This window comes from Coturnix japonica, unplaced genomic scaffold, assembly GCF_054131305.1.
Source record: "Coturnix japonica strain WE unplaced genomic scaffold, WE-NBRP24 Scf072, whole genome shotgun sequence".
NCBI classification, from domain to species: domain Eukaryota; kingdom Metazoa; phylum Chordata; class Aves; order Galliformes; family Phasianidae; genus Coturnix; species Coturnix japonica.
In genome coordinates, this window is record NW_028188975.1 from 110,183 (window position 1) to 137,416 (window position 27,234).

Genomic DNA, 27,234 nt, shown 5'->3' on the forward strand with positions numbered 1-27,234 from the left:
AACCCTTCCAAAGCTCCAGCCCCCCCCATTCCCCCCATCTCCCACTCCCCATTCCCCCCCATCTCCCAGCCCCCCCAGCCCCCCCCCATTGACCCAGCCCCCCCACCTTCCAGCCCCCCCCATCTCCCACCCCCCTATGCCCCCCACTTCCCAACCCCCACCCAGACCCCCCCCATTGATCCCCATCCCCCATCTACCCCCTCCCCCACCATCTGGGTGCCCCCCTCTCCCCCCCCCACCCCCCTATCTCTCAGGCCCCCCCAGAGCCCCACCCATTGATCCCCATCCCCCCATCTACCCCCTCCCCCACCATCTGGGTGCCTCCCTCCCCCCCCCACCCCCCTATCTCTCAGGCCCCCCACAGACCCCCCCATTGATCCCATCCCCCATCTACCCCCCCCCCCCACCGTCTGGGTGCCCACCCCCGACCCAATCCCCCCCCAGCTTCCAAGACCCCCCACCCCCTATCTCCCAGGCCCCCCCCAGACCCCCTCATTGCCCCCATCCCCCCATCATCCTGCCCCCCCAATTTCCCCCCATCCTCTCCCCATCCCCCCCCCACCTCCCAACCCCCTTCCCCCCAGGACCCCCATCCCCATTAATCCTACCCCCCCCCCAATTCCCCCCCATTAATCCTACCCCCCCCCCAATTTCCCCCCCATCCTCTCCCCACTGCCCCCCATCTCCCATCCCCCCACTATCTTTGTGCCCCCCACCCCAACCCCCCCCAAAGCTCCAACCCCCCCATGACCCCCATAACCCAAACTCCCCCCCCCCCCCATGTAACCCCCCCCCCATCTTGCAGGCTGGAGCGGACGCATGCGCGGCTGCAGGAGCTGTGGCAGCAGCTGCACGGGGACGAGCAGGCGTTGCATTCCTATCAGCTGCTGCTGCGCGACATGCGCCACGTCCAGAGCTGGACACAGCTCACGGTGAGGGGGGGAAATGTGGGGGCAGTGTGGGGTTATATGGGATTATATGGGGCTGTGTGGGGTTATATGGGGCAATGTGGGTTGTATGGGATTATATGGGCTGTGTGGGGCTGTATGGGGTTATATGGGGCTGTATGGGGTTGTATGGGGCAGTATGGGGTTATAGGGGGCTGTATGGGGTTATATGGGGCAATGTGGGGTTGTATGGGATTATATGGGCTGTGTGGGGCTATATGGGGTTATATGGGCTGTATGGGGTTGTATGGGCAGTATGGGGTTGTATGGGGCTGTATGGGGCTGTATGGGGTGTGTGGGACTGTATGGGGCTGTGTGGGGTTATATGGGGCTGTATGGGGCTGTGTGGGGCCATATGGGGCTGTATAGGGCTGCATGGGGCTATATGGGGCTGTGTGGGATTTGTGGGGCTGTATGGGGCTGTATGGGCTCTGTGGGGTTATATGGGGCAATGTGGGGTGTGTGGGGTTATATGGGGCTGTGTGGGGCTGTATGGGGCTGTGTGGGGTGTTATGGGGCTGTGTGGGGCCAGTATGGGGTTGTATGGGGCTGTATGGGTTTGTATGGGGCTGTATGGGCTGTGTGGGTTATATGGGGCAATGTGGGGTGTGTGGGGTTATATGGGGCTGTGTGGGGCTGTATGGGGCTGGTGTGGGGTTGTATGGGGCTGTGTGGGGCTGTGTGGGGTTGTATGGGGCTGTGTGGGGCTGTATGGGGTGTGTGGGGCTGTGAGGGTTGTGTGGGGCTGTATGGGGCTGCATGGGTCTATATGGGGCTGTATGGGGTGTGTGGGGCTGTATGGGGCTGTGTGGGGTTATATGGGTCTATATGGGGCTGTATGGGGTGTGTGGGGCTGTATGGGGCTGTGTGGGTTATATGGGTCTATATGGGGCTGTATGGGGTGTGTGGGGCTGTATGGGGCTGTGTGGGGTTATATGGAGCTGTATGGGGCTGTGTGGGCCCTATGGGGCTGTATAGGGCTGCATGGGGCTATATGGGGCTGTGTGGGATGTGTGGGGCTGTGTGGGGCTGTATGGGGTTGTATGGGGCTGTATGGGACTGTGTGGGGCAATGTGGGGTTATATGGGGCAATGTGGGGTGTGTGGGGTTATATGGGGCAATGTGGGGTTATATGGGGCTGTAATGGGGCTGCGTGGGGCTGTGTGGGGCTGTAATGGGACGTGTGGGGCTGTATGGGACGTGTGGGGCTCTATGGGGTTGTATGGGGCTCTATGAGGCTGTATAGGGCTGTATGGGGCTGTATGGATCTATATGGGGCTGTGTGGGGCTGTATGGGGATATATGGGGTTGTATGGGGCTGTATGGGGTTGTATGGGGCTGTATGGGGCTGTGTGGGGTGTATGGGGCTGTGTGGGGCTCTATGGGGCTGTATGGTGCACTGTTGGGCGCCATGCATCCCTGCATCGCCGCATGCCCTGAGCGCGTTGCTCCCCTGCAGCTGCGCACGATGTCGCGAGGAATGTCAGCGTTGGCTGCGCAGCCTGGAGGCGCATTACCAGCAGTTCCTGCAGCACAGCGCCGACTTGCGCTGCTTCCAGCCCGACGACCGCATGCAGCTGCAGCGCGACTACAGCGCCTGCACCCAGCAGTACGAGCTGCTGCTGCGCGCGCAGGAGAAAGGTCAGCAGCCCTCACCTCCATGCTGCTGCATCAGGTGCTGCTGCACTGCTGCACTGCTGCACCCTCAACCTCCTGCGTGTATTCAGTGTGCTGCAGCAGCGCTGCAACCCACCCTGCAGCACCCCGTGCAGTGCAGCAGTGCTGCAACTATCCCCCAGCGCGCGCACACACCCCATGCAGTGCTGCAACCCAATTCATGCCGCCCCCATGCACTGCGGCACCCCCAACCTCCTGCATGCATTCAGCACGGTGTTGCAGTGCTGCAACCCACTTCAGAGCACGCCCATGCACTGCTGCATCCCCAGCCTCCTGCATCCACTTACTGTGGCGCTGTGGTGCTGCAACCCCATTCCGCAGCACCCCCATGCAGTGCTGTGATGCTGCACCCTGACTCTATATAGTTCATCCTCTGCAGTGCTGCACCCCCAACCTCCTGCGTGCATTCAGCATGGCGCTGCAGCACTGCAACTCATCCTGCAACACCCCCATGCAGTGCTGTGATGCTGTACCCCGAGTCTATATAGTCCATCCTCTGCAGTGCTGCAGTGTTGCAACCCCCTACCTCCTGCATGTATTCGGTGCGGTGCTGCAGCACTGCAATCCACCCTGCAACACTCCCCATGCACTGCTGCATTACTGCAGCACACTTCAGAGCATGCCCATGCACTGCTGCACCCCCAACCTCCTGCATCCACTTAGTGTGGTTCTGTGGTGCTGCAACTCAACCCACAGCACACCCCATGCAGTGCTGCCACCACAACCCACAGCACCCCATACAGTGTTGTGATGCTGCACCCCGACTCTATATAGTCCATCCTCTGCAGAGCTGCAGTGCTGCAAACCACCCTGCAGCACCCCCCATGCAGTGCTGCAGTGCTACACTCCCACCTAATGTCACCGCCATGCAGTGCTGCAGTGCTGCAACCCACCCCACAGCCATTCCCATGCAATGCAGCAGTGCTGCGCCCCAACCTGCTGCATCCACTCCGTGCAGTGCTGCAGTGCTGCAGTGCTGCACCAGCACCCCATATCTTCTGCCCGTTGCAGTGCTGCAATACTGCGCCCTGCCTGTTCATCTGTGCTGCAAACCAATCTGTGGTGCATGTTCGCTGCAGGGATGCAGTGCTGCACTGCTGCAGTACAGCACCGCCATTCCACAGCACCCACCCCATGCATTGCTGCAACCCCACCCTGCTTACACACCCATTGCAGGGCTGCACCTGCTCACTCGGCCTTGTTGCATCCCAATCTGCAGCAACCACTCTGTGCAGTGCTGCACCCCTGCCCCACAGCAACCACTCCATGCAGTGCTGCAGCGCTGAATCCATCTGCTTGGCAGCACTGCATCCCAATCTGCAGCACCCACCCACTGCGATGCTGCAGCCTTGCCCCGCTGCATCCTCCCTCTGTGGTGCTGTGGTGTTGCAGTGCTGCAGTGCTACATCCACCCACTCAGCAGTGCTGCATCCTATTCTGCAGCACCCACCCACTGCGATGCTGCAGCCTCACCCCACTGCACCCTTCTGCTGCAGTACTGCAGTGATGCGGTGATGCAACGCTGCAATGCTGCCATGTCCCCCACAGGAGAGCAGGACGAGGCGCTGCGGCGCAGCTACATCTCGCAGCTGAAGGACATCCGGCTGCAGCTGGAGAGCTGCGAGAGCCGCACCGTGCATAAACTGCGCCTGCCGCTGGACAAGGAGCCCGCCAACGAATGCGCGCAGCGAATCGCCGAGCAGCAGGTGGGCAATGCAGGGAGCTGCAGTGCTGCAGCCAGCTCTCGGCATCACTGGTGAGCAGACATGCAGCACAGTGCAGCGCAGTGCTGCGTTTCTTCATGTCAGAGCTGCACGGCTCTGCTGCATGTTCTCACGTCACCACTGCGCTGTGCAGTGCCGCATGTCCCCATAGGATTGCAGTGCTGTGCAGTGCTGCATGCCCCCCTATGGTAGCAGCACAGTGCAGTGCTGCACATCTCCAGTGCAGTGCAGTGCAGTGGAGTGCTGCACATGCTATTGCGGTGTGGTGCAGTGAGGTGCAGTGATGCATGTCTCATAGCTGCTCAGTGTAGTGCAGTGTTGCATGTCCCCATATGGGTGCAGTGCAGCGCCGCATGGCGCAGTGTGGTGCAGCACAGCACAGTGCTGCAGACCCCAGTGCAGTGCCGTGCAGTGCAATGCTGCAAGTCCCATGGCAGCACAGTGCAGTGCAGTGCTACAGGTCCAAGTGCAGTGTAGTGCAGCAGGTCCCAGTGCAGTGCAGTGTTGCAGGTCCAAGTGCAGTGCAGTGTTGCAGGTTTCAGTGCGGCGCAGTGCTGCAGGTCCCAGTGCAGTGCAGTGCAGCACAGTGTTGCAGGGTGCAGTGCAGTGCAGTGCTCCAGGTCCCAGTGCAGTGCAGTGCAGTGAAGTAGGTCCCAGTGCAGTGCTGTGCATCCCATAGCAGTGCAGCACAATGCAGTGCAGCGCTGCAGGCCCCATGTCAGTGCAGCGCAGTGCAATGCAGTGCTGCAGGTCCCATGTCAGTGCAACGCAGTGCAGCGCTGTAGGTCCCAGTGCAGTGCAGCGCAGAAGGTCCCAGTGCAGTGCAGTGCAGTGCAGCACAGCACAGTACGGCGTGCTGACATGCATCGCTGCGCTGCAGGAGATCCACCGTGAGCTGGAGGGCATCCGTGTGAACCTGGATGCGGTGAGCGCGCAGTCGGCGCAGGTTTTGGCGCAGCCCGAGGAAGGAGCGTCGGCGCCGCTGCTGCGATCCGAGCTGGAGGTGACGCTGCAGAAGATGGAGCGCGTCTACAGCCTGTCCTGCATCTACCTGGAGAAGTGAGACACGCAACAGATGCAACGGGGGATGGGGGGGGGGGGGGGGGGGGGGGAGGAGAAATGCAACGGCTGCAATGGGGTGGGAAGGGGAGGAGGAGGAGAAATGCAACGGCTGCAAGCGGGGGGGGGGGAAGAGGAGAATAAATGCAATGGCTGCAATGGGAGGGGGGAGGGGGGGGGAGGAGAAATGCAACTGCTGCAATGGGGGGGGGAAGGGGGGGGGATGAAGGCAGAGGAGGAGGATGAAGGCAAAGAGGGAAGGGGTGGAGGGGGAGGAGGTCTGCAGCCTGTCCTGCATCTACCTGGACAAGTGAGAAATGCAACAGCTGCAATGGGGGGGGGGGGGGAGGAGGAGGAGGAGGAAGAGGAGGAGGGGGAGGAAGAGGGGATGAAGGCAGAGGAGGAGGAAGAAGAAGAGGAAGGCAGAGGGAGGAGGAGGAAGAGGATGAAGCTGAGGATGATGAGGATGAAGAGGATGATAAGACTGAGAATGATGATGAGGCCGAGGATGATGATGATGATGAGGCTGAAGATGAGGATGATGATGAGGAGAATGATGATGAAGATGAGGATGATGATGATGAGGAGGATGAGGTTGAGGATGATGATGATTTGCTAAGATCAAGTGTAGTGTAGACTATGAGGGTGATGATGAGGAGGATGATGATGAAGATGAGGGTGATGATGAGGAGGATGATGAGGAGGATGAAGGTGAGGCTGATGATGATGATGAGGCTGAAGATGATGACGATGATGAGGCTGAGGATGGTGCTGGGGCTGAGGATGATGATGAGGCTGAAGATGATGATGAGGATGAAAAAGATGATGATGAGGCTGAGGATGATGATGATGAGGAGGAGGATGAAGATTAGGATGAGGGTGATGATGAGGCTGAAGATGAGGATGATGTTGAGGCTGAGGATGATTTTGAGGCTGAGGGTGATGCTGGGGCTGAGGCTGAGGATGATGATGATGATGAGGAGGCTGAGGCTGAAGGTGATGCTGAGGCTGAAGACGATGATGATGATGATGATGAGGCTGAGGATGCTGCTGCTGCTGCTGCTGAGGCTGAAGATGATGATGATGACGAAGGCTGAGGCTGAGGATGATGAGGAGGATGATGATGATGAGGAGGAGGGTGATGATGAGGCTGAGGATGATGATGAGGATGGTGAGGATGATTTTGAGGCTGAGGGTGATGATGATGAGGAGGAGGATGATGATGATGAGGCTTAGTATGATGCTGGGGCTGAGGATGATGATGATGATGAGAGGATAATGAGGCTGAAGATGATGAGGAGGAGGAGGAGGCTGTAGATGAGGCTGAGGATGATGATGAGGATGAAGGTGATGAGGCTGAGGATGATGCTGGGGCTGACAAAGGTTGATGATGATGATGATGATGATGATGATGATGATGATGATGATGATGATGATGATGATGATGATGAAGGCTGGCTGTACCGTCCCTCAGGCTGAAGACGATTGCGGTGGTGCTGCGCAGCACGCAGGAGGCCGAGGAGCTGCTGCAGCTCTACGAGGAGCAGCTGAAGAGCGCACACACCGTGCCTGCGGACCTCAACGAGCTGCAGGGCTGCTGCGACGAGCTCAAGGTACGGGGGGCTCTGTGGGGCGCTGTGGGTCTCTGTGGGTCTCTATGGTTCATTATGGATTGCTATGGGTTTCGGTGAGTCCCTATGGGGCAGTTATGGGTCATTATGGGTCTCTGTGGGTCCCTGTGTGTCGCTATAGGTCGCTGTGGATCACTGTGGGTCTGTATGGGTCTCTGTGGGTTGCTATGGGTCTCTATGGGTCGCTATGGGTCTCTGTGGGTCACTGTGTGTCCCTGTGGGTTGCTATGGGTCTCTGTGGGTCGCTATGGGTCTCTGCAGGTCTGTATGGGTCTCTGTGGGTCCCTGTGGGTTGCTATGGGTCACTGTGGGTCACTGTGGGTCTCTATGGGTCGCTGTGTGTCGCTGTGGGTCCCTATGGGTCACTGTAGGTCCCTGTGAGTCACTGTGGGTCTCTGTTGGTCACTATGGGTCCCTGTGGGTCTCTATGGGTCCCTATGGGTCTCTGTGGGTCATTATGGGTCACTATGGGTCCCAGAGGGTCATTATGAGTTCCTGTGGGTCCCAGTGGGTCATTATGGGTCACTTTGGGTCCCAGTGGATCGTTATGAGTCCCTATGGGTCCCAGTGGGTCCCTATGGGCTGCTGTGGGTCCATGTTGCGCCTTGCTCACCGCATTCTTTGCCCCCTTCTTCCCCCATTGCAGCGGCTGCGCTCGCAGGCGGACGGCCATGCAGCCGCATTCACAGCGCTGCAGGAGGAGCTGAACCGAGCGCGGGAGGTGAACGAGCGCATGGAGCGCGGGCACAGCGAGCACGACGCCGACCTGCAGCGCTACGGGCACCGCGTGGAGGCGCTGCTGCGGCGCTGGGACGCGGCGCTGGCACAGATGGAGCTGCGGCTGCGCGACCTGGAGCTGCTGGGGCGGCGGCTGCGCTGCTACCGGCAGAGCTGCGACGCGCTGCAGGAGTGGATCCGCGACGCGCGGCTGCGCCAGGAGAGCATCCAGGCCGTCCCCATCGGAGACAGCAGCGTCGTCAGGGAGCAGCTGCTGCAGCAGAAGGTAATGCAGGATGCGGCCAGAGCTGCATTGCATGCAGCATGCAGCCCCGGTGATTGTGCTGCATGGCCAGAAAGCATTGTGCATGGCATTGGTGGCTGCAGTGCATGCCCGTGGTTCTTGTGGTGCGGTGCAATGCATGTCATGCCATGCAGAGCTGCAGTGCATGCTATAGGCAGCCCCAGTGCTTGTGCTGCATGACCAGGGAGCATTGTGTGCAGCACTGGTGGTTGCTGTGCATGCCTGTGGTTCTTGTGGTGCCATTCATGGCCTGCTTGCCATGCAGAGCTGCAGTGCATGCAACATGCAGCCCCAGCCCATAGTGCTCACAGCGCGTGACCACAGAGTGTGTTGTGCACAGATCTGCTGCATGCTGTACAGAGATGCAGTGCATGCAGTGCATGGCCATGCAGGGTCACACACAGCTGCAGTGGTTGCAAGGCAGAGCTGCAGTGCATGGCTATGCTGTGTGTCATGCACAGCTGCACCAGTTGCAAGGCAGAGCTGCAGTGCATGGCTATGCAGTGTGTCACATGCAGCTGCAGTGGTTGCAGCACAGCACCGCATAGCTCATGCAGTGCATGGTTGTGCCATGTGTCACACACAGCTGCAGCGGTTGCAGCGCAGCACTGTAGCACATGCAGTGCATAGCCACGCAGTGTGTCACGCACAGCTGCAGCGGTTGCAGCGCCGCACTGCAGTGCATGCAGTGCTCGGCCCCATGGTTGCAGCCATGCAGCTCAGCCGCTGCCCGTCTCTCCCTGCAGAAGCTGCTGGAGGAATGCGAGCAGCAGAAGGAGAAGGTGGAGGAGTGCCAGCGCTACGCCAAGCAGTACATCGACGCCATCAAGGTGGGTCTGGGCCACTGTGGGTCCCTATGGGTCCTATGGGGCACTGTGAGTCCAGCTGTGTGTCGCTGTGGGACTCTATGGGTCTTTGTGGGTCCCTATGGATCGCTATGGGACACTGTGAGTCCCTATGGATCTCTGTGGGTCTCGGGTTTGTGGGTTGCTATGTGTTGATATGGGTCCCTATGGGTCTTTATAGGTCCCTATGGATCGCTGTGGGACACTGTGAGTCCCTATGGATCGCTGTGGGTCACTGGGTTGCTATGGGTTGCTGTGGGTCCCTATGGGTCCCTATGGATAGATGTAGGTCGCTGTGGTTCTCTGTGGGTTGCTATGGGTTGCTGTGGGTCCCTATGGGTCTTTGTGGGACCCTATGGATCGCTGTGGGTCTCTGGGTTGCTATCGGTTGATGTGGGTCCCTATGGGTCTTCGTGGGTCCTTATGGATCACTGTGGGGCACTGTGAGCCCCTATGGATCTCTGTGGGTGTCTAGGTTGCTATGGGTTGCTGTGTCTCCCTGTGGGTCTCTGTGGGTCCCTATGGGTCTTTGTGGGTCCCTATGGATCGCTGTGGGACACTGTGAGTCCCTATGGATTGCTGTGGGTCACTGGGTTGCTATGGGTCTTTGTGGGTCCCTATGGGTCTTTGTGGGTCCCTATGGATCACTGTGGGACACTGTGAGTCCCTATGGATAGCTGTGGGTTGATGTGGGTCCCTATGGGTCTTCATGGGTCCCTATGGATCTCTGTGGGTCGCTGGGTTGCTATGGGTTCTTTTGGGTCCCTATAGGTCCCTATGGGTCCCTATGGATAGCTGTGGGTCACCGTGGTTCTCTGTGGGTCTCTGTGGGTCTCTGTTGCTGTGGGTTGCTATGGGTCTTTGTGGGTCCTTATGGGTCTTTATGGGTCCCAATGGGTCACTGTGGGACACTGTGAGTCCCTATGGATTGCTGTGGGTCCTTATGGGTCTCTATGGGTCCCTATTGGTCACTGTGGGATACATAGGGATATCCCTATGGATAGCTGTGGGTTGCTATGGGTTGATGTGGGTCCCTATGGGTCTTTGTGGGTCCCTATGGATCGCTGGGTTGCTATGGGTTGCTGTGGGTCCGTATGGGTCTTTGTGAGTCCTTATGGGTCTTCATGGGTCCCTATGGGTCACTGTGGGACACTGTGAGTCCCTATGGATCTCTGTGGGTCGCTGGGTTGCTATGGGTTCTTTTGGGTCCCTATAGGTCCCTATGGGTCCTTATGGATCGCTGTGGTTCTCTGTGGGTCCTTATGGGTCATTGTGGGTCCCTATGGGTCTTTGTGCCCCCCTATGGGTCACTATGGGACACTGTGAGTACCTATGGATCTGTGTGGGTCACTGGGTTGCTATGGGTTCTTTTGGGTCCCTATAGGTCCCTGTGGGTCCCTATGGATCACTGTGGGTCACCGTGATTCTCTGTGGGTCTCTGTTGCTGTGGGTCCCTATGGGTCTTTGTGGGTCCCTATGAATCACTGTGGGTCTCTGTGGGTTGATGTGGGTCCCTATGGGTCTCTGTGGGTTGCTATGGGTTGATGTTGCAGCGCTGTGGGTTTGCAGCACTGTGGATTGGGTTGCAGTGCTGTGGGTTGGGTTGCAGCACTGTGGGTTGCAGCGCTGTGGGTTGCAGTGCTGTGGGTTGGGTTGCAGCGCTGTGGGTTGGGTTGCAGCACTGTCGATTGGGTTGCAGTGCTGTGGATTGGGTTGCAGCGCTGTGGGTTGCAGTGCTGTGGGTTGGGTTGCAGCACTGTGGGTTGCAGCACTGTGGGTTGGGTTGCAGTGCTGTGGGTTGCAGCACTGTGGATTGGGTTGCAGCACTGTGGATTGGGTTGCAGCACTGTGGATTGGGTTGCAGTGCTGTGGATTGCTGTGGGTTGCAGCGCTGTGGGTTGGGTTGCAGCACTGTGGGTTGGGTTGCAGCACTGTGGATTGGGTTGCAGTGCTGTGGGTTGCTGTGGGTTGCAGTGCTGTGGGTTGCTGTGGGTTGCAGCGCTGTGGGTTGGATCGCAGTAATGTGGATTGGGTTGCAGTGCTGTGGGTTGCAGCGCTGTGGGTTGGGTTGCAGCACTGTGGATTGGGTTGCAGTGCTATGGGTTGCAGCGCTGTGGATTGCTGTGGGTTGCAGCGCTGTGGGTTGCAGCACTGTGGGTTGGGTTGCAGCGCTGTGGGTTGCAGCACTGTGGATTGGGTTGCAGTGCTATGGGTTGCAGCGCTGTGGATTGCTGTGGGTTGCAGTGCTGTGGGTTGCAGCGCTGTGGGTTGCAGTGCTGTGGGTTGCAGCACTGTGGATTGGGTTGCAGTGCTATGGGTTGCAGCACTGTGGGTTGGCTTGCAGTGCTGTGGGTTGCAGCACTGTGGGTTGGGTTGCAGTGCTGTGGGTTGCAGCACTGTGGATTGGGTTGCAGTGCTATGGGTTGCAGCACTGTGGGTTGGCTTGCAGTGCTGTGGGTTGCAGCACTGTGGGTTGGGTTGCAGTGCTGTGGGTTGCAGCACTGTGGATTGGGTTGCAGTGCTATGGGTTGCAGCGCTGTGGATTGCTGTGGGTTGCAGTGCTGTGTGTTGCAGCGCTGTGGGTTGCAGTGCTGTGGGTTGCAGCACTGTGGATTGGGTTGCAGTGCTATGGGTTGCAGCGCTGTGGATTGCTGTGGGTTGCAGTGCTGTGGGTTGGGTTGCAGCACTGTGGGTTGGGTCGCAGCGCTGTGGGTTGCAGTGCTGTGGGTTGCAGCACTGTGGATTGGGTTGCAGTGCTATGGGTTGCAGTGCTGTGGGTTGCAGCACTGTGGATTGGGTTGCAGCGCTGTGGATTGCTGTGGGTTGCAGTGCTGTGGGTTGGGTTGCAGCGCTGTGGGTTGCAGAGCTGTGGATTGCTGTGGGTTGCAGCGCTGTGGGTTGCAGCGCTGTGGATTGCTGTGGGTTGCAGCGCTGTGGGTTGGGTTGCAGCGCTGTGGGTTGGGTTGCAGCGCTGTGGTTGCAGCCCCTCCTCTGACCTCCCCTCTCCCCACAGGACTACGAGCTGCAACTCATCACCTTCACGGCGCAGCTGGAGCCGCAGGCATCGCCTGCTAAGAAGGCCAAAGTGCAGTCAGCATCAGACAGTGTCATCCAGGAGGTGGGGGTGCAGGGAATGCAGCACTGCATTGCAGGGGGTGCAGGGAATGCAGGGCTGGGGGTGCGGGTAGTTCAGCCCTACAGGGCAGGGGGTTGCATTTGCCCTAGAGGGCAAATGCAGGGTTGTGTGTAAAGGCAGTACAGCACTGCAGTGCTGGGGGTGCAAGGAATGCAGGGCTGGGGGTGCAGGAAATGCAGCACTGCGGGGTTGTGTGTGAAGGCAGTGCAGCACCGCAGTGCTGGGGGTGCAGAGAGTGCGGGAGTGCAGTGCTGGGGGTGCAGGGAGTGCAGGGCTGCTGGGCTGCATGTGAAGGCAGAGCAGCACTGCAGGGCTGGGAGTGCAGGGAATGCGGGGCTGGGGGTGCGAGCAGTGCGGCCATACATAACGGGGGGTGCAGGGAATGCAGCACTGCAGGGCTGCATGTGAAGGCAGCGCAGCACCTCAGTGCTGGGGGTGCGGGGAGTGCAGCCCTGCAGGACTGGGGGTGCAGGGAATGCGGGGCTGCAGGGCTGCGTGTGAAGGCAGTGCAGCCCTGCAGGGCTGGGGATGCAGGGGGTGCAGCCCTGTGCTGACGGTGCTGCATGCCCTGCAGTACGTGGAGCTGCGGACGCGGTACAGCGAGCTGACGACGCTCAGCAGTCAGTACATCAAATTCATCACGGAGACCCTACGGCGCATGGAGCACGAGGAGGTACAGCGCATGCGGCGCGTGGCTGCAGTGGTGCTTTTCTCCCCTCCCCACCCCCTATAACTGCAGCTGTGTGAGCACCCAGCGAGCTGCCAACGCTGCACTAAGATTGCTTTGAGTGAGCTGGAATGTCCAGTGCAGTGCAGCTCTGGATGCAGCACAGTTGTGAGCTCAGCTGCAGGTGCAGCACAGCTCCAGATGCAGCACAGCTCTGGGTGCAGTGCAGCTCTGGATGCAGCACAGTTGTAAGCACAGCTGCAGTTGCAGCACAGCTCTAGGTGCAGCACAGCTCTGGGTGCAATGCAGCTCTGGATGCAGCACAGTTGTGAGCTCAGCTGCAGGTGCAGCACAGCTCCAGATGCAGCACAGCTCTGGGCACAGCGCATCTTTGGGTGCAGCACAGCTCTGAGCACAGCTCCGGGTGCAGCAGTTTTGGGTGCAGTGCAGCTCTGGATGCAGCACCACTCTGGGTGCACTGCAGTTCCAGTTGCAGCTCAGCTCCTGGTGCAGCACAGCACTGGGTGCAGCAGAACAGCTGCAGTGCACCCCCCTCATATGACACCCATCCCTGCAGTGCAGGCACTGCAGTGCATCTCAAATGCTGCTTTGCTGCTGCTTTGCCATGGGGGGCTGCGTGTGTGTGAGGTGCATGCAAGTGGTAGGACCAGGATTGACCCCCTGCTGCAGTTGCTCATGGCCCCACACTCCTCCACTGCTGCAGCAACCCCCACCTTCCCCCCCCCCATGCATGTGCTTGCATGCACCTGTGACACCCCCATGCATGCACCCATCTGCCCCACGGTGCCCTCCTCCACCCCAAAGGTGTAAAGCCGGGAAGGCGCTGCTGTCCCCCCAACATTGCTGTGCTCCCCACAGTCCTGCTGCATCTCCTGCGCCGACGCTGTGTGCGCGGTGGGCCTGGGGAGGGGGGGGATCCTACATAGGGCCGGGTGCGGTGGGGCTGCTGCGTATCTGCATGGTGATGGTCCGCGTGCTTGGTGCAGCAGCAGTGCTGCTCATTTCTGTGGTGGTGTTGTGCATGTTGGGTGCAGCAGTGGCGCTGCGTTATAGTGTTGGTCTGCATGCTGGGTGCTGCAGCAGTGGTGCAGCTCATTTCTATGGTCGCTGTCTGCATGCTGGGGGCAGCAGCAGTGCTGCACTGCACAGTGGTGGTGTACATGCTGGGCACAGCAGTGGTGCTGCTCATTTTGTGGTGGTGGTTTGCATGCTGGGTGCAGCAGCAGTGCTGCAATACACAATGGTGTCACTTATGCTGGGCACAGCAGCCGTGCAGCTCATTTCAGTGGTGGTGCTGCACATGCTGGGTGCTGCAGCAGTGGTGCAGCTCATTCCTGTGGCGGTGTCATGCATGGTGGGCGCAGCAGCGGTGCAGCTCATTTTTGTGGTGGTGGTCTGCATGCGAGGTGCTACAGCAGTGCTGCAGTGCACAGTGGTGTCACTCATGCCGGGTGCCGCAGCAGCGCCGCATGTTTGCACGGTGGTGGTGTTTCATCTGCCCACATCCCTCACGGTGCTGCGTTGCTGTGTGTTGCTTTGCTGCGTGCAATGCGGCCCATCCCAGCAGGCGGCGCTGCAAGGCATGCATCCCCCCCCAGCGCTGCGGCGCTGCATTGGGGCTTCGGGGCGGGCGCTGACAGCCGCGTTGCGGCGCTCCCTTCTGTCCCCGCAGAAAGCAGTTGAGAAGCTGAAGGAGGAGGAGCGGCGACGGCTGGCGGAGGTGGAGGCGCAGCTGGAGGCGCAGCGGCAGCGGGCCGAGGCGCAGGCGCAGGCCAAGGCGCAGGCCGAAGAGGAAGCGCGGGAGCTGCAGCGGCGCATGCAGGAGGAGGCGACGCGGCGCGAGGCAGTAGCAGTGGATGCGGAGCAGCAGAAGCGCAACATTGAGGAGGAGCTGCGGGAGCTGCGGCGCAGCTCAGAGCGGCAGATTGAGAGCAAGGCCAAGCTGGCGGAGGAGGCGGAGCGCAGCCGTGCAAGGGTGGAGGAGGAGATCCGGCTGGTTCGCCTGCAGCTGGACGGCACCGAGCGGCAGCGCGCCGGTGCAGAGGCCGAGTTGGCAGAGCTGCGGGCACGAGCCGACGAGGCGGAGCGGCAGAAACGCGCAGCGCAGGAGGAGGCAGAGAGGCTGCGGCTGCAGGTGAAGGATGAGAGGCGCAAGAAGCGCGAGGCCGAGGAGGAGCTGCGCAGGAAGGAGGAGGCGGAGCGAGAAGCAGCCAGGGAGAAGCGTGCAGCTGCGGCCGAGCTGGAGGCGCTGCGGCTGCGGGCGGAGGAGGCAGAACGGCGGCGGCGGCAGGCGGAGGAGGAGAAGGAGCGGCAGGTCCGCGTGGCTGAGGAGGTGGCGCGGCGCAGCGCTGAGGCCGAGCTGCGGACGGAGCGGCCATCGCCGGCCCAGGAGGAGGAGAAGGAGCGCGCCAAGGAGGAGGAGGAGCGGCGCAAGGCTGAGGAGCGTGAAGAGGCAGAGAGGAGGAAGAAGCTGCAGGCAGAGGCGGAGGCAGCACGTGAGGAGGCGGAGCGGGAGGCCGAGCGCTGGAGGCTGAAGGCAGACGAGGCGCTGCGGCTGCGGCTGCGGGCGGAGGAGGTGGCGCAGCGGAAGGCGCTGGCACAGGAGGAGGCCGAGAAGCAGAAGGAGGACGCGGAGCGCGAGGCGCGACGGCGTGCGGAGGCCGAGCAGACGGCGCTGCGACAGAAGGAGGCGGCCGAGCAGGAGCTGGAGCAGCAGCGCGCCAAGGCTGAGGGGACGGCGCGGCAGCGGCTGGCGGCAGAGCAGGAGCTGATCCGGCTGAAGGCACGGCTGGAGGACGGCGAGCAGCGGCGGCTGCTGCTGGAGGAGGAGCTGAGCCGCCTGAAGGATGCGGCCAGCGAGGCGGCGCGGCGGCGCGAGGAGCTGGAGGAGGAGCTGGCCGAGCTGCGCGCGCAGGTGGAGGCGCTGCTGGAGAGCAAAGCACGTGCCGAGGAGGAGTCGCGCAGCAGCAGCGAGCGCTCCAAGCAGCGCCTGGAGGAGGAGGCGGCGCGGCTGCGCGAGCTGGCTGAGGAGGCGGCACGGCTGCGGGCGCAGTCGGAGGAGGCAAAGCGGCAGCGGCTGCTGGCCGAGGAGGAGGCAGCGCGGCGGCGCAACGAAGCGGAGCGCAGCCTGGAGGAGAAGCTGGCGGCTGTAGCCGAGGCGGCGCGGCTGAAGGCGGAGGCTGAGATGGCGCTGGCTGAGAAGGAGGCGGAGAATGAGCGGCTGCGGCGGCTGGCGGACGACGAGGCGTTCCAGCGGCGGCTGCTGGAGGAACGCGCGGCGCAGCACAAGCAGGACGTGGAGGAGCGCATCGCGCAGCTGAAACGCGCCTCCGAGAGCGAGCTGGAGCGGCAGCGCGCGCTGCTGGAGGACACGCTGCGACAGCGGCGCCAGGTGGAAGAGGAGATCCACGCGCTCAAGGGCGGCTTCGAGCGCGCCTCCGCTGGCAAGGCTGAGCTGGAGCGTGAGCTGGGACGCATCCGCGCCGAGGCCGAGGAGGCGCAGCGCAGCCGGGAGCGCGCGGAGAGGGAGGCAGAGCGGCAGCGTGCTGCTGCGGCCGAGGAGGAAGGGAGGCGGCGCGAGGCCGAGGAGCGAGCGCGCACTATGGCGGCGGCCGAGGAGGAGGCAGCGCGGCAGCGGCGGGCGGCGCTGGAGGAGGTGGAGCGGCTGAAGGCCACGGTGGAGGAGGCGCGGCGGCAGAAGGAGGCGGCGGAACGCGAGGCCGAGCGGCAGGTGCAGCTGGCGCGGGAGGCGGCACAGAAGCGTGTGGCGGCCGAGGAGAAGGCGCGCGCGGCGGCCGTGCGGGAGAAGGAGCGCGAGCTGCAGGAGCTGCAGCGGCAGGAGCAGAGCGCGCTGGAGCGGCTGCGCCTGGAGGCGGAGGGAGCGCGGCGGGCGGCCGAGGAGGCGGAGGCGGCACGTGGTGGGGCCGAGGAGGACGCGCGGCTGTCGCGGCAGCGCGTGGAGGAGGCGGAGCGGCAGAAGCGTCGTGCAGAGGAGGAGGCGCAGGCGCAGGCGCGGGCGCAGGCCGAGGCCGAGGCGCTGCGGGTGGAGGCGGAGCGGGAGGCAGAGCGGCGGGCGCGGGCAGAGCGGGAGGCGCTGCGGCAGAAGGAGCTGGCTGACGCCGAGACCGAGAAGCACCGGCGCTTCGCCGAGCAGACGCTGCGGCAGAAGGCACAGGTGGAGCAGGAGCTGGACAGGGTGCGGCTGCGGCTGGACGAGAGCGCGCAGCAGCGCACTGCGCTGGATGAGGAGCTGCGGCGTCTGAAGGATGAGGCGGCGGAGGGAGCGCGGCAGCGGGCGCGGGCCGAGGAGGAGCTGCTGCGGCTGCGGGCGCAGCTGGAGGAGCTGACGCGGCTGAAGGAACGCGCCGAGGAGGAGAGCAAGGCGCAGGCGCTGCGTGGGGAGGAGGAGGCGCGCAAGGCGCTGGCCGAGGAGGCGGAACGGCTGCAGCGCGTGGCTGAGGAGGCAGCGCGGCTGGGAGTGGAGGCACAGGAGGCGGCGCGGCTGCGGCGGGTGGCCGAGGACGATCTGGCCCAGCAGCGTGCATTGGCCGAGCGCGTCCTGCGCGAGAAGAGCGAGGCACTGCAGGAGGCGGCACGGCTGCGGGCCGAGGCCGAGGCGCTGCAGAAGCAGAAGGAGCTGGCGCAGGAGCACGCTGAGCGGCTGCGGGAGGACCGCGAGGAAATGCGGCGCCGCCTGGCTGAGGAGACCGAGGGCTTCCAGAGGACACTGGAGGCCGAGCGGCGGCGCCAGCTGGATGCGGCGGCCGAGGCCGAGCGGCTGAAGCTGCGCGTGGCCGAGCTGAGCGAGGCGCATGGCGCCGCAGAGGAGGAGGCGCGACGCTTCCGACGTCAGGCCGAGGAGATCGGAGAGAGGCTGCGCAATGCGGAGTCGGCGACGCAGGAGAAGCTGGCGGAGGTGCGGGCGCTGGAGACGCGGCGGCAGCAGAGTGACCGTGACGCAGAGAAGCTGCGCGGCGCCATCGCTGAGCTCGAGCGCGAGAAGGAGGGGCTGAAGCGTGAAGCTGAGCTGCTGCAGCGCAGGGCCGAGGAGGTACCGCGCAGCGCGGCGGGGTGCAACGCCTCCATCCATCTCTTCTCCCCTCCCTTTTCCCCCATGGAGGAGGTGGCGCAGCTGAGTGCAGCCCTGTGGTGGTGGTGGGAGCCCTTCTTGCACCACAAGGGTGGCATCCTTGTGTTCCTTCTGCACAATGCATGCCCTGCATGCGTCGCATCTGCAGCCCATCTGGCTCTGCTCCCTCAACTGCCTGGCTCTGCCCCCCAACTCAGCTCTGCCCCCTGATTCTCCCTTCTCTGCCCCCCCAGCTCAGAGCTGTCCCCCTGTCCCATCTCTGCCCTCTCACCCGTGCATCCCTACCCCCCAGTTCAGCTCTGCTCTCAGATTCAGTTCTGCCTTCTCACCCACCCGGTTCTGCCCCCCAACTCAGTTCTGCCCCCCAACTCAGCTCTGCCCCCTCACCCACCCAGCTCTACCCCCCGACTGTCTCAGTTCTGCCTCCTGACTCACTCAGCTCTGCCCCCCAACTCAGTTCTGCATCCTCACTCACCCAGCTCTGCCCCCTGACTCAGCTCTGCTCCCTGAATAAAATAGTCCTGCTCCCTCACCCACCCAGCTCTGTTCCTTGTCCCATCTTTGCCCCCTTACCCACCCAGTTCAGCCCCCTGCCCCCTCCAGCTCTGCCCCCTAACCCTCACATCTCTGCATCCTTAACCCATGTCTGCCCCCTAACCCACGTATCTCTTCATCCTTAACCCATTTCTTGCCCCCAATCCACTCTGCTCTACCCCCTGACCCACCTGGTTCGGCTCCCCAAACCCACAGCCCTCAGCCCCCTGCGGGCAGCAACCCCTAGCCCTGACCCATACCCTTTATTTACCTCCCCCATTTAAAGCCCACATCCTCACCCCATACCAGCATCCCACACCTACAGCCTACCCTTCATCCCACACCCCCACATGCATCTCCATCCTCATCTTCCACCCTCGTTCTCCGCCCTCATCTTCCACTCTCATCCTCCACCCATACCCCTACCCCCTCCCTTCACCCACAGCCCCCACCCACACTCTCCACCCACAGCCCCCACCTATGCTCCCACCCACACCCTCACCCTTCACTCCCACCCCCCAGCCGTGCTCCCCATGACGTCTCTTTGCTCTCCCTGCAGATGGAGGTGGCCCAGCAGGCGCAGCTGCGGCAGGAGACGCAATCCCTGCAGGAGTCCTTCCTGCACGAGAAGGACGCGCTGCTGCAGAAGGAGAAGTTCATCGAGGAGGAGAAGGCGAAGCTGGAGAAGCTGTTCCGGGATGAGGTGGATAAAGCGCAGAGCCTGAAGGCTGAGCAGGAGCGGCAGCAGCAGGAGATGGAGCAGGAGAAGCAGCGGCTGAAGGCAATGCTGGACGAGGCCAAGCGGCAGCAGGAGGAGGCGGAGGAGAGCGTGCGGCGCAAGCAGGAGGAGCTGCAGCAGCTGCAGAAGCAGCGGCAACTGCAGGAGAAGCAGCTGGAGGAGGAGAACCAGAAGCTGCGCGAGCGGCTGCGGCAGCTGCAGGAGGAGCAGCGCAGCGCCGCAGCGTCCACCAGGGAAATGATGATCCAGACGGACGCAGCACCGCAGGAAGAGCAGGAGCTGCAGGCGCTGCCCAACGGCCGCCACGCATTGGACGGCCTGCAGCAGAACGGGGAGCCCGAGTTCGCCTTCCAGGGCATCCGGCAGAAGGTGTCGGCGCAGCAGCTGGCGGCTGCCGGCGTCCTGAGCGGCCACAGCCTGAGCCAGCTGGCGCAGGGCACCGTGAGCGTGGAGGAGCTGCAGCGGCGTGACGACGTGCGCGCCTTCCTGCAGGGCCGCAGCTGCGTGGCTGGGTTGCTGATGGAGCCGGGCCGGCAGAAGATGAGCATCTACGAGGCCATGAAGAAGCGGCTGCTCAGCCCCGGCACGGCCCTGGTGCTGCTGGAGGCGCAGGCGGCCACCGGCTTCATGGTGGACCCGGTGCGCAACACCCGGCTGTCGGTGAATGAAGCGGTGCGCGACGGGCTGGTGGGGCCAGAGCTGCACAACAAGCTGCTGGCGGCCGAGCGCGCCGTCACCGGGTACAAGGACCCCTACACCGGGGACAGGATCTCCCTGTTCCAGGCCATGAAGAAGGAGCTGATCGTCAGGGAGCACGGCGTGCGCCTGCTGGAGGCACAGATCGCCACCGGCGGCATCATCGACCCCGTGCACAGCCACCGCCTGCCCCTGGAGGCGGCCTACAAGCGCGGGCTGCTGGACGAGGAGATGTACTGTGTCCTGTCCGACCCCAGCGACGACACCAAGGGCTTCCTGGATCCCAACACGCAGGAGAACCTCACCTACCTGCAGCTGATGGAGCGCTGCGTCGAGGACCCCGAGACGGGGCTGCTGCTGCTGCCACTCAGCAGCCAGGCAGCCACGGGCACCGAGCTGCTGTACAGCGCCCAGGAAGCCAAGGACGTCTTCAAGAAGGCCACGGTGAGCCCCCCGCTGGGCAGGTTCCAAGGCAAGACCGTGACCATCTGGGAGATCATCAACTCCGAGTACTTCACCGAGGAGCAGCGCAAGGAGCTGATCCAGCAGTACCGCGGCGGCAAAGTGACGGTGGAGAAGATCATCCGCATCGTCATCACGGTGGTGGAGGAGAGCGAGAAGAAGAGGCAGATGCTGTTCGAGGGGCTGCGCGCCCCCGTGCCCGCTGCAGAGCTGCTGGAGAGCCGCATCATCGACAAGGACGCCTACAACCGGCTGCAGCAGGGCAAGGCCAGCGTGGCCGACGTGGCGCAGACGGACGCGGTGCGGCGCTACCTGCGGGGCGCCGACGCCATCGCCGGGGTCCAGCTGGAGTCCAGCGGGGAGAAGCTGAGCTTCTACGAGGCCCAGAGGAGGAACCTGCTGAAGCCGGAGGTGGCCCTGGCTCTGCTGGAGGCGCAGGCGGCCGCCGGCTTCATCATGGAGCCCACGAGCGGCCAGCTCTACACCGTGGACGAGGCGGTGAAGGCCGAGGTGGTGGGGCCAGAGGTCCACGAGCGGCTGCTGTCGGCCGAGAAGGCGGTGAGCGGCTACAAGGACCCGTACACCGGGCAGACCGTCCCCCTCTTCCAGGCGCTGAAGAAGGGCTTGGTGCCCTCCGACGCCGGCGTGCGGCTGCTGGACGTGCAGCTCCGCACTGGAGGTGTCGTGGACCCGCTGCACAGCCACCGCCTGCCGCTCGACGTCGCCTACCGGCGCGGCTGCCTGGACGCAGAGACCAAGGAGGCGTTGGAGGAGCTGCGGGCCTTCTACTGCCCCAACCGGCAGCAGCACGTCGGCTACGCGCAGCTGCAGCAGAGCTGCCGGCGGGACGAGCGGACGGGGTTCCTGCTGCTGCCGCTGTCGGACGCCGCCATCCAGGCACAGCAGGAGGAGATCTACACAGATGAGCAGGCCCAGGAGAGCTTCAGCAAGGCCACGGTGGAGGTGCCGGCCGGCAGCATGCGCGGCCGCACCGTGAGTGTGTGGGAGCTGCTGCACTCCGAGTACTTCACTGAGGAGCAGCGGCGGGAGCTGCTGCGGCAGTACAAGACGGGCAAGGTGACTGTGGAGAAGATCATCAAAATCATCATCACCATCGTGGAGGAGACGGAGAGCAAGAAGCGGGAGAAGCTGACCTTTGCGGGGCTGCGGGCGCCGGTGCCGGCCAGCGAGCTGCTGGAGTCACGCATCCTCAGCAAGTCGCAATACGAGCGGCTGCAGGACGGCAGCGCCTCGGTGAAGGAGCTGGCCGAGACGGAGGCAGTGCGGCGCTTCCTGCACGGCGGCGGCTGCATCGCTGGCGTCTACGTGGAGGCCACCAAGGAGAAGCTGACCATCTACGAGGCCATGAGGAGGAACCTGCTGCGGGCCAGCACCGCCGTGGTCCTCCTGGAGGCGCAGGCGGCCACCGGCTTCCTCATCGACCCGGTGAGGAACCGCAAGCTGTACGTCAACGAGGCGGTGAAGGCCGGCGTGGTGGGGCCGGAGCTGCACGAGAAGCTGCTCTCGGCCGAGAAGGCCGTCACCGGCTACAAGGACCCCTACTCAGGGAACACCATCTCACTCTTCGAGGCCATGAAGAAGGAGCTGATCGTCAGGGAGCACGGCGTGCGCCTGCTGGAGGCACAGATCGCCACCGGCGGCATCATTGACCCCGTGCACAGCCACCGCCTGCCCGTCGAGGTGGCCTACGAGCGCGGGATGTTCGACGAGGAGATGAACCGCATCCTGTCCGACCCCAGCGACGACACCAAGGGCTTCTTCGACCCCAACACGCAGGAGAACCTCACCTACCTGCAGCTGAAGGAGCGCTGCGTGGAGGACCCCGAGACGGGGCTGCTGCTGCTGCCACTGCGGGAGCCCGAGAAACCAACGGTGGTGGAGACGACGCGGGTGTACACGGAGGAGGAGACGCGGAAGGTGTTTGAGGAGACGCAGGTGGACATCCCGGTGGGCAGCCGGGCCGGCTCCTCCATGTCGCTGTGGGAGATCATGCACTCGGACATGCTGCCCGAGGAGCAGCGGCGGCAGCTGATGGAGGAGTTCCAGACGGGCCGCGTCTCCAAGGAGCGCATGATCATCATCATCATCGAGATCATCGAGCGCACCGAGATCATCCGGCAGCAGAACCTGGCCACCTCCTACGAGTACGGGCAGCGCCGCGTCACGGCCGAGGACCTCTTCGAGGCCAAGGTGATCTCACAGGACATCTACCGGCTGCTGAAGGACGGCTCCAAGACCTTCCGCGAGCTGCTGGAGGATGAGGCCGTCCGCAGGTGCCTCTACGGCTCAGGCTGCGTCGCCGGCGTCTACGTGCCATCCTCCAAGCAGACGCTGAGCGTCTACCAGGCGCTGAAGAAGGGGCTGATCAACGCTGAGGTGGCGCGCTGCCTGCTGGAGGCCCAGGCAGCCACTGGCTTCCTGGTGGACCCCGTCAAGAACGAGATGCTGACGGTGGACGAGGCCGTCCGCAAAGGCCTGGTGGGGCCCGAGGTCCACGACCGCCTGCTGTCTGCAGAGCGGGCCGCCACCGGCTACCGGGACCCCTACAGCGAGCAGAAGATCTCCATCTTCCAGGCCATGAAGAAGGACCTGGTGCCGAGCGAGGAGGCCCTGAAGCTGCTGGACGCCCAGCTGGCCACTGGCGGCATCATCGACCCACGCCTGGGCTTCCACCTGCCCCTGGAGGTGGCCTGCCACCGCGGCTTCATCGACAGGGAAACGTACAACATGCTGTCGGAGCCCAGCGAGGTGCGCAGCTTCGTGGACCCATCCACCGACGAGAAGCTGAGCTACACGCAGCTGCTGCGGCGCTGCCGCAAGGACGAGGACACTGGGCTGCTGCTGCTGCCGCTGGGCGACACACGCCGCCTCACCTTCCGCGGGCTGCGCAAGCAGATCACGGTGGAGGAGCTGGTGCTGTCGCGGGTGATGGACGAGGCCACGGCACAGCGGCTGCATGAAGGGCTGACGTCGGTCGAGGAGGTCTCCAAGAACCTGAAGACTTTCCTGGAGGGCACCAGCTGCATCGCTGGCGTCTTTGTGGACTCCACCAAGGAGCGGCTCTCCGTCTACCAGGCCATGAAGAAGGGCATCATCCGGCCCGGCACCGCCTTCGAGCTGCTGGAGGCGCAGGCGGCCACGGGCTACGTCATCGACCCCATCAAGGGGCTGAAGCTGACGGTGGAGGAGGCCGTGCGCATGGGCATCGTGGGGCCTGAGTTCAAGGACAAGCTGCTCTCGGCCGAGCGCGCCGTCACCGGCTACCGGGACCCCTACACCGGGAAGCTCATCTCCCTCTTCCAGGCCATGAAGAAGGGGCTGATCCTGAAGGACCACGGCGTGCGCCTGCTGGAGGCCCAGATCGCCACCGGCGGCATCATCGACCCCGAGGAGAGCCACCGCCTGCCTGTCGAGGTGGCCTACAAGCGCGGGCTGTTCGACGAGGAGATGAACGAGGTCCTGTCGGACCCCAGCGATGACACCAAGGGCTTCTTCGACCCCAACACGGAGGAGAACCTCACCTACCTGCAACTGATGGAGCGCTGCATCGAGGACCCCGAGACGGGGCTGCGGCTGCTGCCGCTGAAGGAGAAGAAGCGCGAGAGGAAGACCTCGTCCAAGTCCTCAGTGCGCAAGCGCCGTGTGGTCATCGTCGACCCAGAGACGGGCAAGGAGATGTCGGTGTATGAGGCCTATCGCAAGGGCCTCATCGACCACCAGACCTACCTGGAGCTGTCAGAGCAGGAGTGCGAGTGGGAGGAGATCACCACCTCCTCCTCCGACGGCGTCGTCAAGTCCATGATCATCGACCGACGCTCAGGCCGCCAGTACGACATCGACGACGCCATCTCGCGCGGCCTGATCGACCAGTCGGCGCTGGACCAGTACCGCTCCGGCTCGCTCTCCATCACCGAGTTCGCCGACATGCTCTCCGGCAACATGGGCGGCTTCCGCTCACGCTCCTCCTCCGTGGGCTCCTCCTCCTCGTCCTACTCAGCCAGCCCAGCCCCGCCACGGCTGCCAGGCTCCGCCTGGACTGACCCGGGCGAGGAGACGGGGCCGGTGGCCGGCATCCTGGACACCGACACGCTGGAGAAGGTGTCCGTCACCGAGGCCATGCGCCGCAACCTGGTGGACAACATCACGGGGCAGCGGCTGCTGGAGGCGCAGGCCTGCACCGGCGGCATCATCGACCCCATCACGGGCGAGCGCTGCTCGGTGGCCGAGGCGGTGAACAGGGGGCTGGTGGACAGGATCATGGTGGACCGCATCAACCTGGCGCAGAAAGCCTTCTCCGGCTTTGAGGACCCGCGCACCAAGACCAAGATGTCGGCGGCGCAGGCTCTGAAGAAGGGCTGGCTGTACTACGAGGCCGGGCAGCGCTTCCTGGAGGTGCAGTACCTGACCGGGGGGCTGATCGAGCCCGACGCCGACGGCCGCGTCTCCCTGGATGAGGCGCTGCAGAAGGGCACCATCGACGCGCGCACGGCCCAGAAGCTGCGCGACGTCGGCACCTACGCCAAGTACCTGACGTGCCCCAAGACCAAGCTGAAGATTTCCTACAAGGACGCCATGGACCGCAGCATGATCGAGGATGGCACCGGCCTGCGCCTGCTCGAGGCCTCGTCCCGCTCCTCCAAGGGCTACTACAGCCCCTACAACGTCAGCGGCGCCGGCTCCGCCGCCGGCTCGCGCTCCAGCTCCCGCACCGGCTCGCGCTCAGGGTCACGGCGCGGCAGCTTCGACGCCACCGGCTCCGGCTTCTCCATGACCTTCTCGTCTTCCTCCTACTCGTCCTCCAGCTTCGGGCGCAGATACGCCGCGGCCCCGCACGGCTCCGTGGAGGCGGCCGCGCTGGCGCCGGCCTTGGGGCGGGCAGTGGTGCTGAGCACGGCGTGATGCCGCGGTGCCGGCCCGCTTCCCCCCTGTTTGCCCTTTTGAAACCCAATAGCCTTCTTCCAAAGCAGTGCCTAAACAAGTTTAACCCAAACCAAACAAAGACTGCACTAATATATTAATAAACGCCATCGCTCCGGCCGTGTTTGTGTGTGGTCACCTGGTGGAAGGCACCGCGCTACCGCTCTGCGGTGCCGGCAGTGCCTATCACATCCCATCCCAATCCATCCCAATCTATCCCATCCCAATCCATCCCATCCCATCACATCACATCCAACACATCAGCCCATCAGTGATCTTGTCCGTCCTGGTGGTCCCAGTGATCCTCCCAGTTCCATCTGTGTGCCACCATCCCAGTGATCCCGTTGATGCCACCATCCATCCCACAGACCCCACCAGTGCCACCATCCCAGTGATCCCATTGATGCCACCAGTGCCACCATCCCAGTGATCCCATTGATGCCACCAGCCATCCCATCCATCCCAGTGATCCCATTGATGCCACCAGTGCCACCATCCCAGTGATCCCATTAATGCCACCAGTCGTCCAACCAGTGCCACCATCCCAGTGATCCCACTGATGCCACCAGATGATCCCATCCATCCCAGTTATCCTAGTGATGCCAACAATGATCCCATCCATGATCCCACCCATGTCACTCACTGATCTCATAATCACCCCATAGCAGTGATCCTACCCATCCCGCAGTCTCAGTGATCTCAGTCATCCCATCCATCCCAGTAATCCCACCAGTCCCACTGATGATCCCACTGATGCCACCAGTGATCCCATCCATGATCCCTCTCGTGTCACCCACTGATCCCATGACCCCACCAATGATCCCATCTGTCCCACCAGTGCCACCATCCCAGTGATCCCATTGATCCCACCAGCCATTCCAGTGATCCCATTAAAGACATTGGCCGTTCTACCCATCCCAATGATCCCATTGATTCCACCAGCCATCCCACCCATCCCAGTGATCCCATTGATACCACCAACCATCCCACCCATCCCAGTGATCCCATTGATACCACCAACCATCCCACCCATCCCAATGATCCCATTGATTCCACCAGCCATCCCACCCATCCCAATGATCCCATTGATGCCACCACCCATCCCACCCATCCCAATGATCCCATTGATACCACCACCCATCCCAATGATCCCATTGATGACATTGGCCATCCCACCCATCCCAGTGATCCCATTGATACCACCAGCCATCCCACCCATCCCAGTGATCCCATTGATTCCACCAGCCATCCCACCCATCCCAATGATCCCATTGATGCCACCAGCCATCCCAGTGACCCCATTGATTCCACCAGCCATCCCACCCATCCCAGTGATCCTATTGATGACATTGGCCATACTGCCCCCATCCACGTCCCACCCATGTCACTCACCAATCCCATGACACTAGTGGTGCCCCCACTCATCCCACCATCCCAGTGATCCCAGTGATCCCACCCATCCCACTAACGGTCCCATCTATCCCACCAATAATCCAATCCATCCCACTGACCCCACTGATGATCCCACTGATGCCCCCAATGATCCCACTCATTCCAGCAACTCCACCCATCACCCCCATCCCACTGATGATCCCACCCAGCCCACCCAGCCCACCGACCCCACTAATGCCGCCGATGCCCCCAGTGATCCCATCCATCCCACTGACCCCACTGATGCCACCGATGCCCCCAGTGATCCCATCCATCCCACTGACCCCACTGATGCCACCGATGCCCCCAATGATCCCATCCATCCCACTGACCCCACTGATGCCACCGATGCCCCCAATGATCCCATCCATCCCACTGACCCCACTGATACCACCGATGCCCCCAGTGATCCCATCCATCCCACTGACCCCACTGATGCCACCGATGCCCCCAATGATCCCATCCATCCCACTGACCCCACTGATGCCACCGATGCCCCCAATGATCCCACCCATCCCACTGACCCCACTGATACCACCAATGCCCCCAATGATCCCATCCATCCCACTGACCCCACTGATGCCACCGATGCCCCCAATGATCCCACCCATCCCACT

At 62.8% G+C, this 27,234-nt stretch overlaps 2 protein-coding genes and 1 pseudogene across 3 annotated transcripts in view; all 3 read left to right on the forward strand.

The window, feature by feature from the left end:
* The window catches only part of LOC146751588 (plectin-like), a 91,927-nt gene extending 91,550 nt beyond the window's left edge, over window positions 1-377 (forward strand). Inside the window, exon 12 of the mRNA XM_085533971.1 lies at window positions 354-377. Coding sequence (XP_085390097.1) covers window positions 354-377 — 24 coding nt within the window. The remainder of the gene's footprint in view (window positions 1-353) is intronic.
* A 429-nt stretch (window positions 378-806) lies between these two features.
* Window positions 807-25,306, forward strand: LOC107307760 (plectin-like). 2 transcript variants are annotated; one of them, XM_085533952.1, is made up of 11 exons: window positions 807-932; window positions 2,407-2,588; window positions 4,173-4,330; window positions 5,229-5,407; window positions 6,882-7,020; window positions 7,685-8,041; window positions 8,806-8,889; window positions 11,918-12,022; window positions 12,615-12,713; window positions 14,401-17,778; window positions 18,911-25,306. In XM_085533952.1, exons 1-11 carry the CDS (start codon window positions 820-822, stop codon window positions 25,166-25,168), a joined length of 11,052 nt encoding a protein of 3,683 aa, XP_085390078.1. In that variant the 5' UTR covers window positions 807-819; the 3' UTR covers window positions 25,169-25,306. The 2 variants fall into 2 exon arrangements, with proteins under 2 accessions (XP_085390078.1, XP_085390079.1); XM_085533953.1 differs by lacking the exon at window positions 14,401-17,778.
* On the forward strand, window positions 5,482-6,867 carry LOC146751590 (uncharacterized; annotated as a pseudogene).
* Window positions 25,307-27,234: the final 1,928 nt, after the last annotated feature.

What these genes read in the sequence shown, in the direction of transcription:
- LOC107307760 (XM_085533952.1), top strand. Translation starts at nt 820, where the DNA reads ATGCGCGGCTGCAGGAGCTGTGGCAGCAGCTGCACGGGGACGAGCAGG. An exon ending in AGCAGCTGCTGCAGCAGAAG is followed by an intron (nt 8,042 to 8,805) that starts GTAATGCAGGAT and finishes CTCTCCCTGCAG; the next exon opens with AAGCTGCTGGAGGAATGCGA. An exon ending in CAGACAGTGTCATCCAGGAG is followed by an intron (nt 12,023 to 12,614) that starts GTGGGGGTGCAG and finishes CATGCCCTGCAG; the next exon opens with TACGTGGAGCTGCGGACGCG.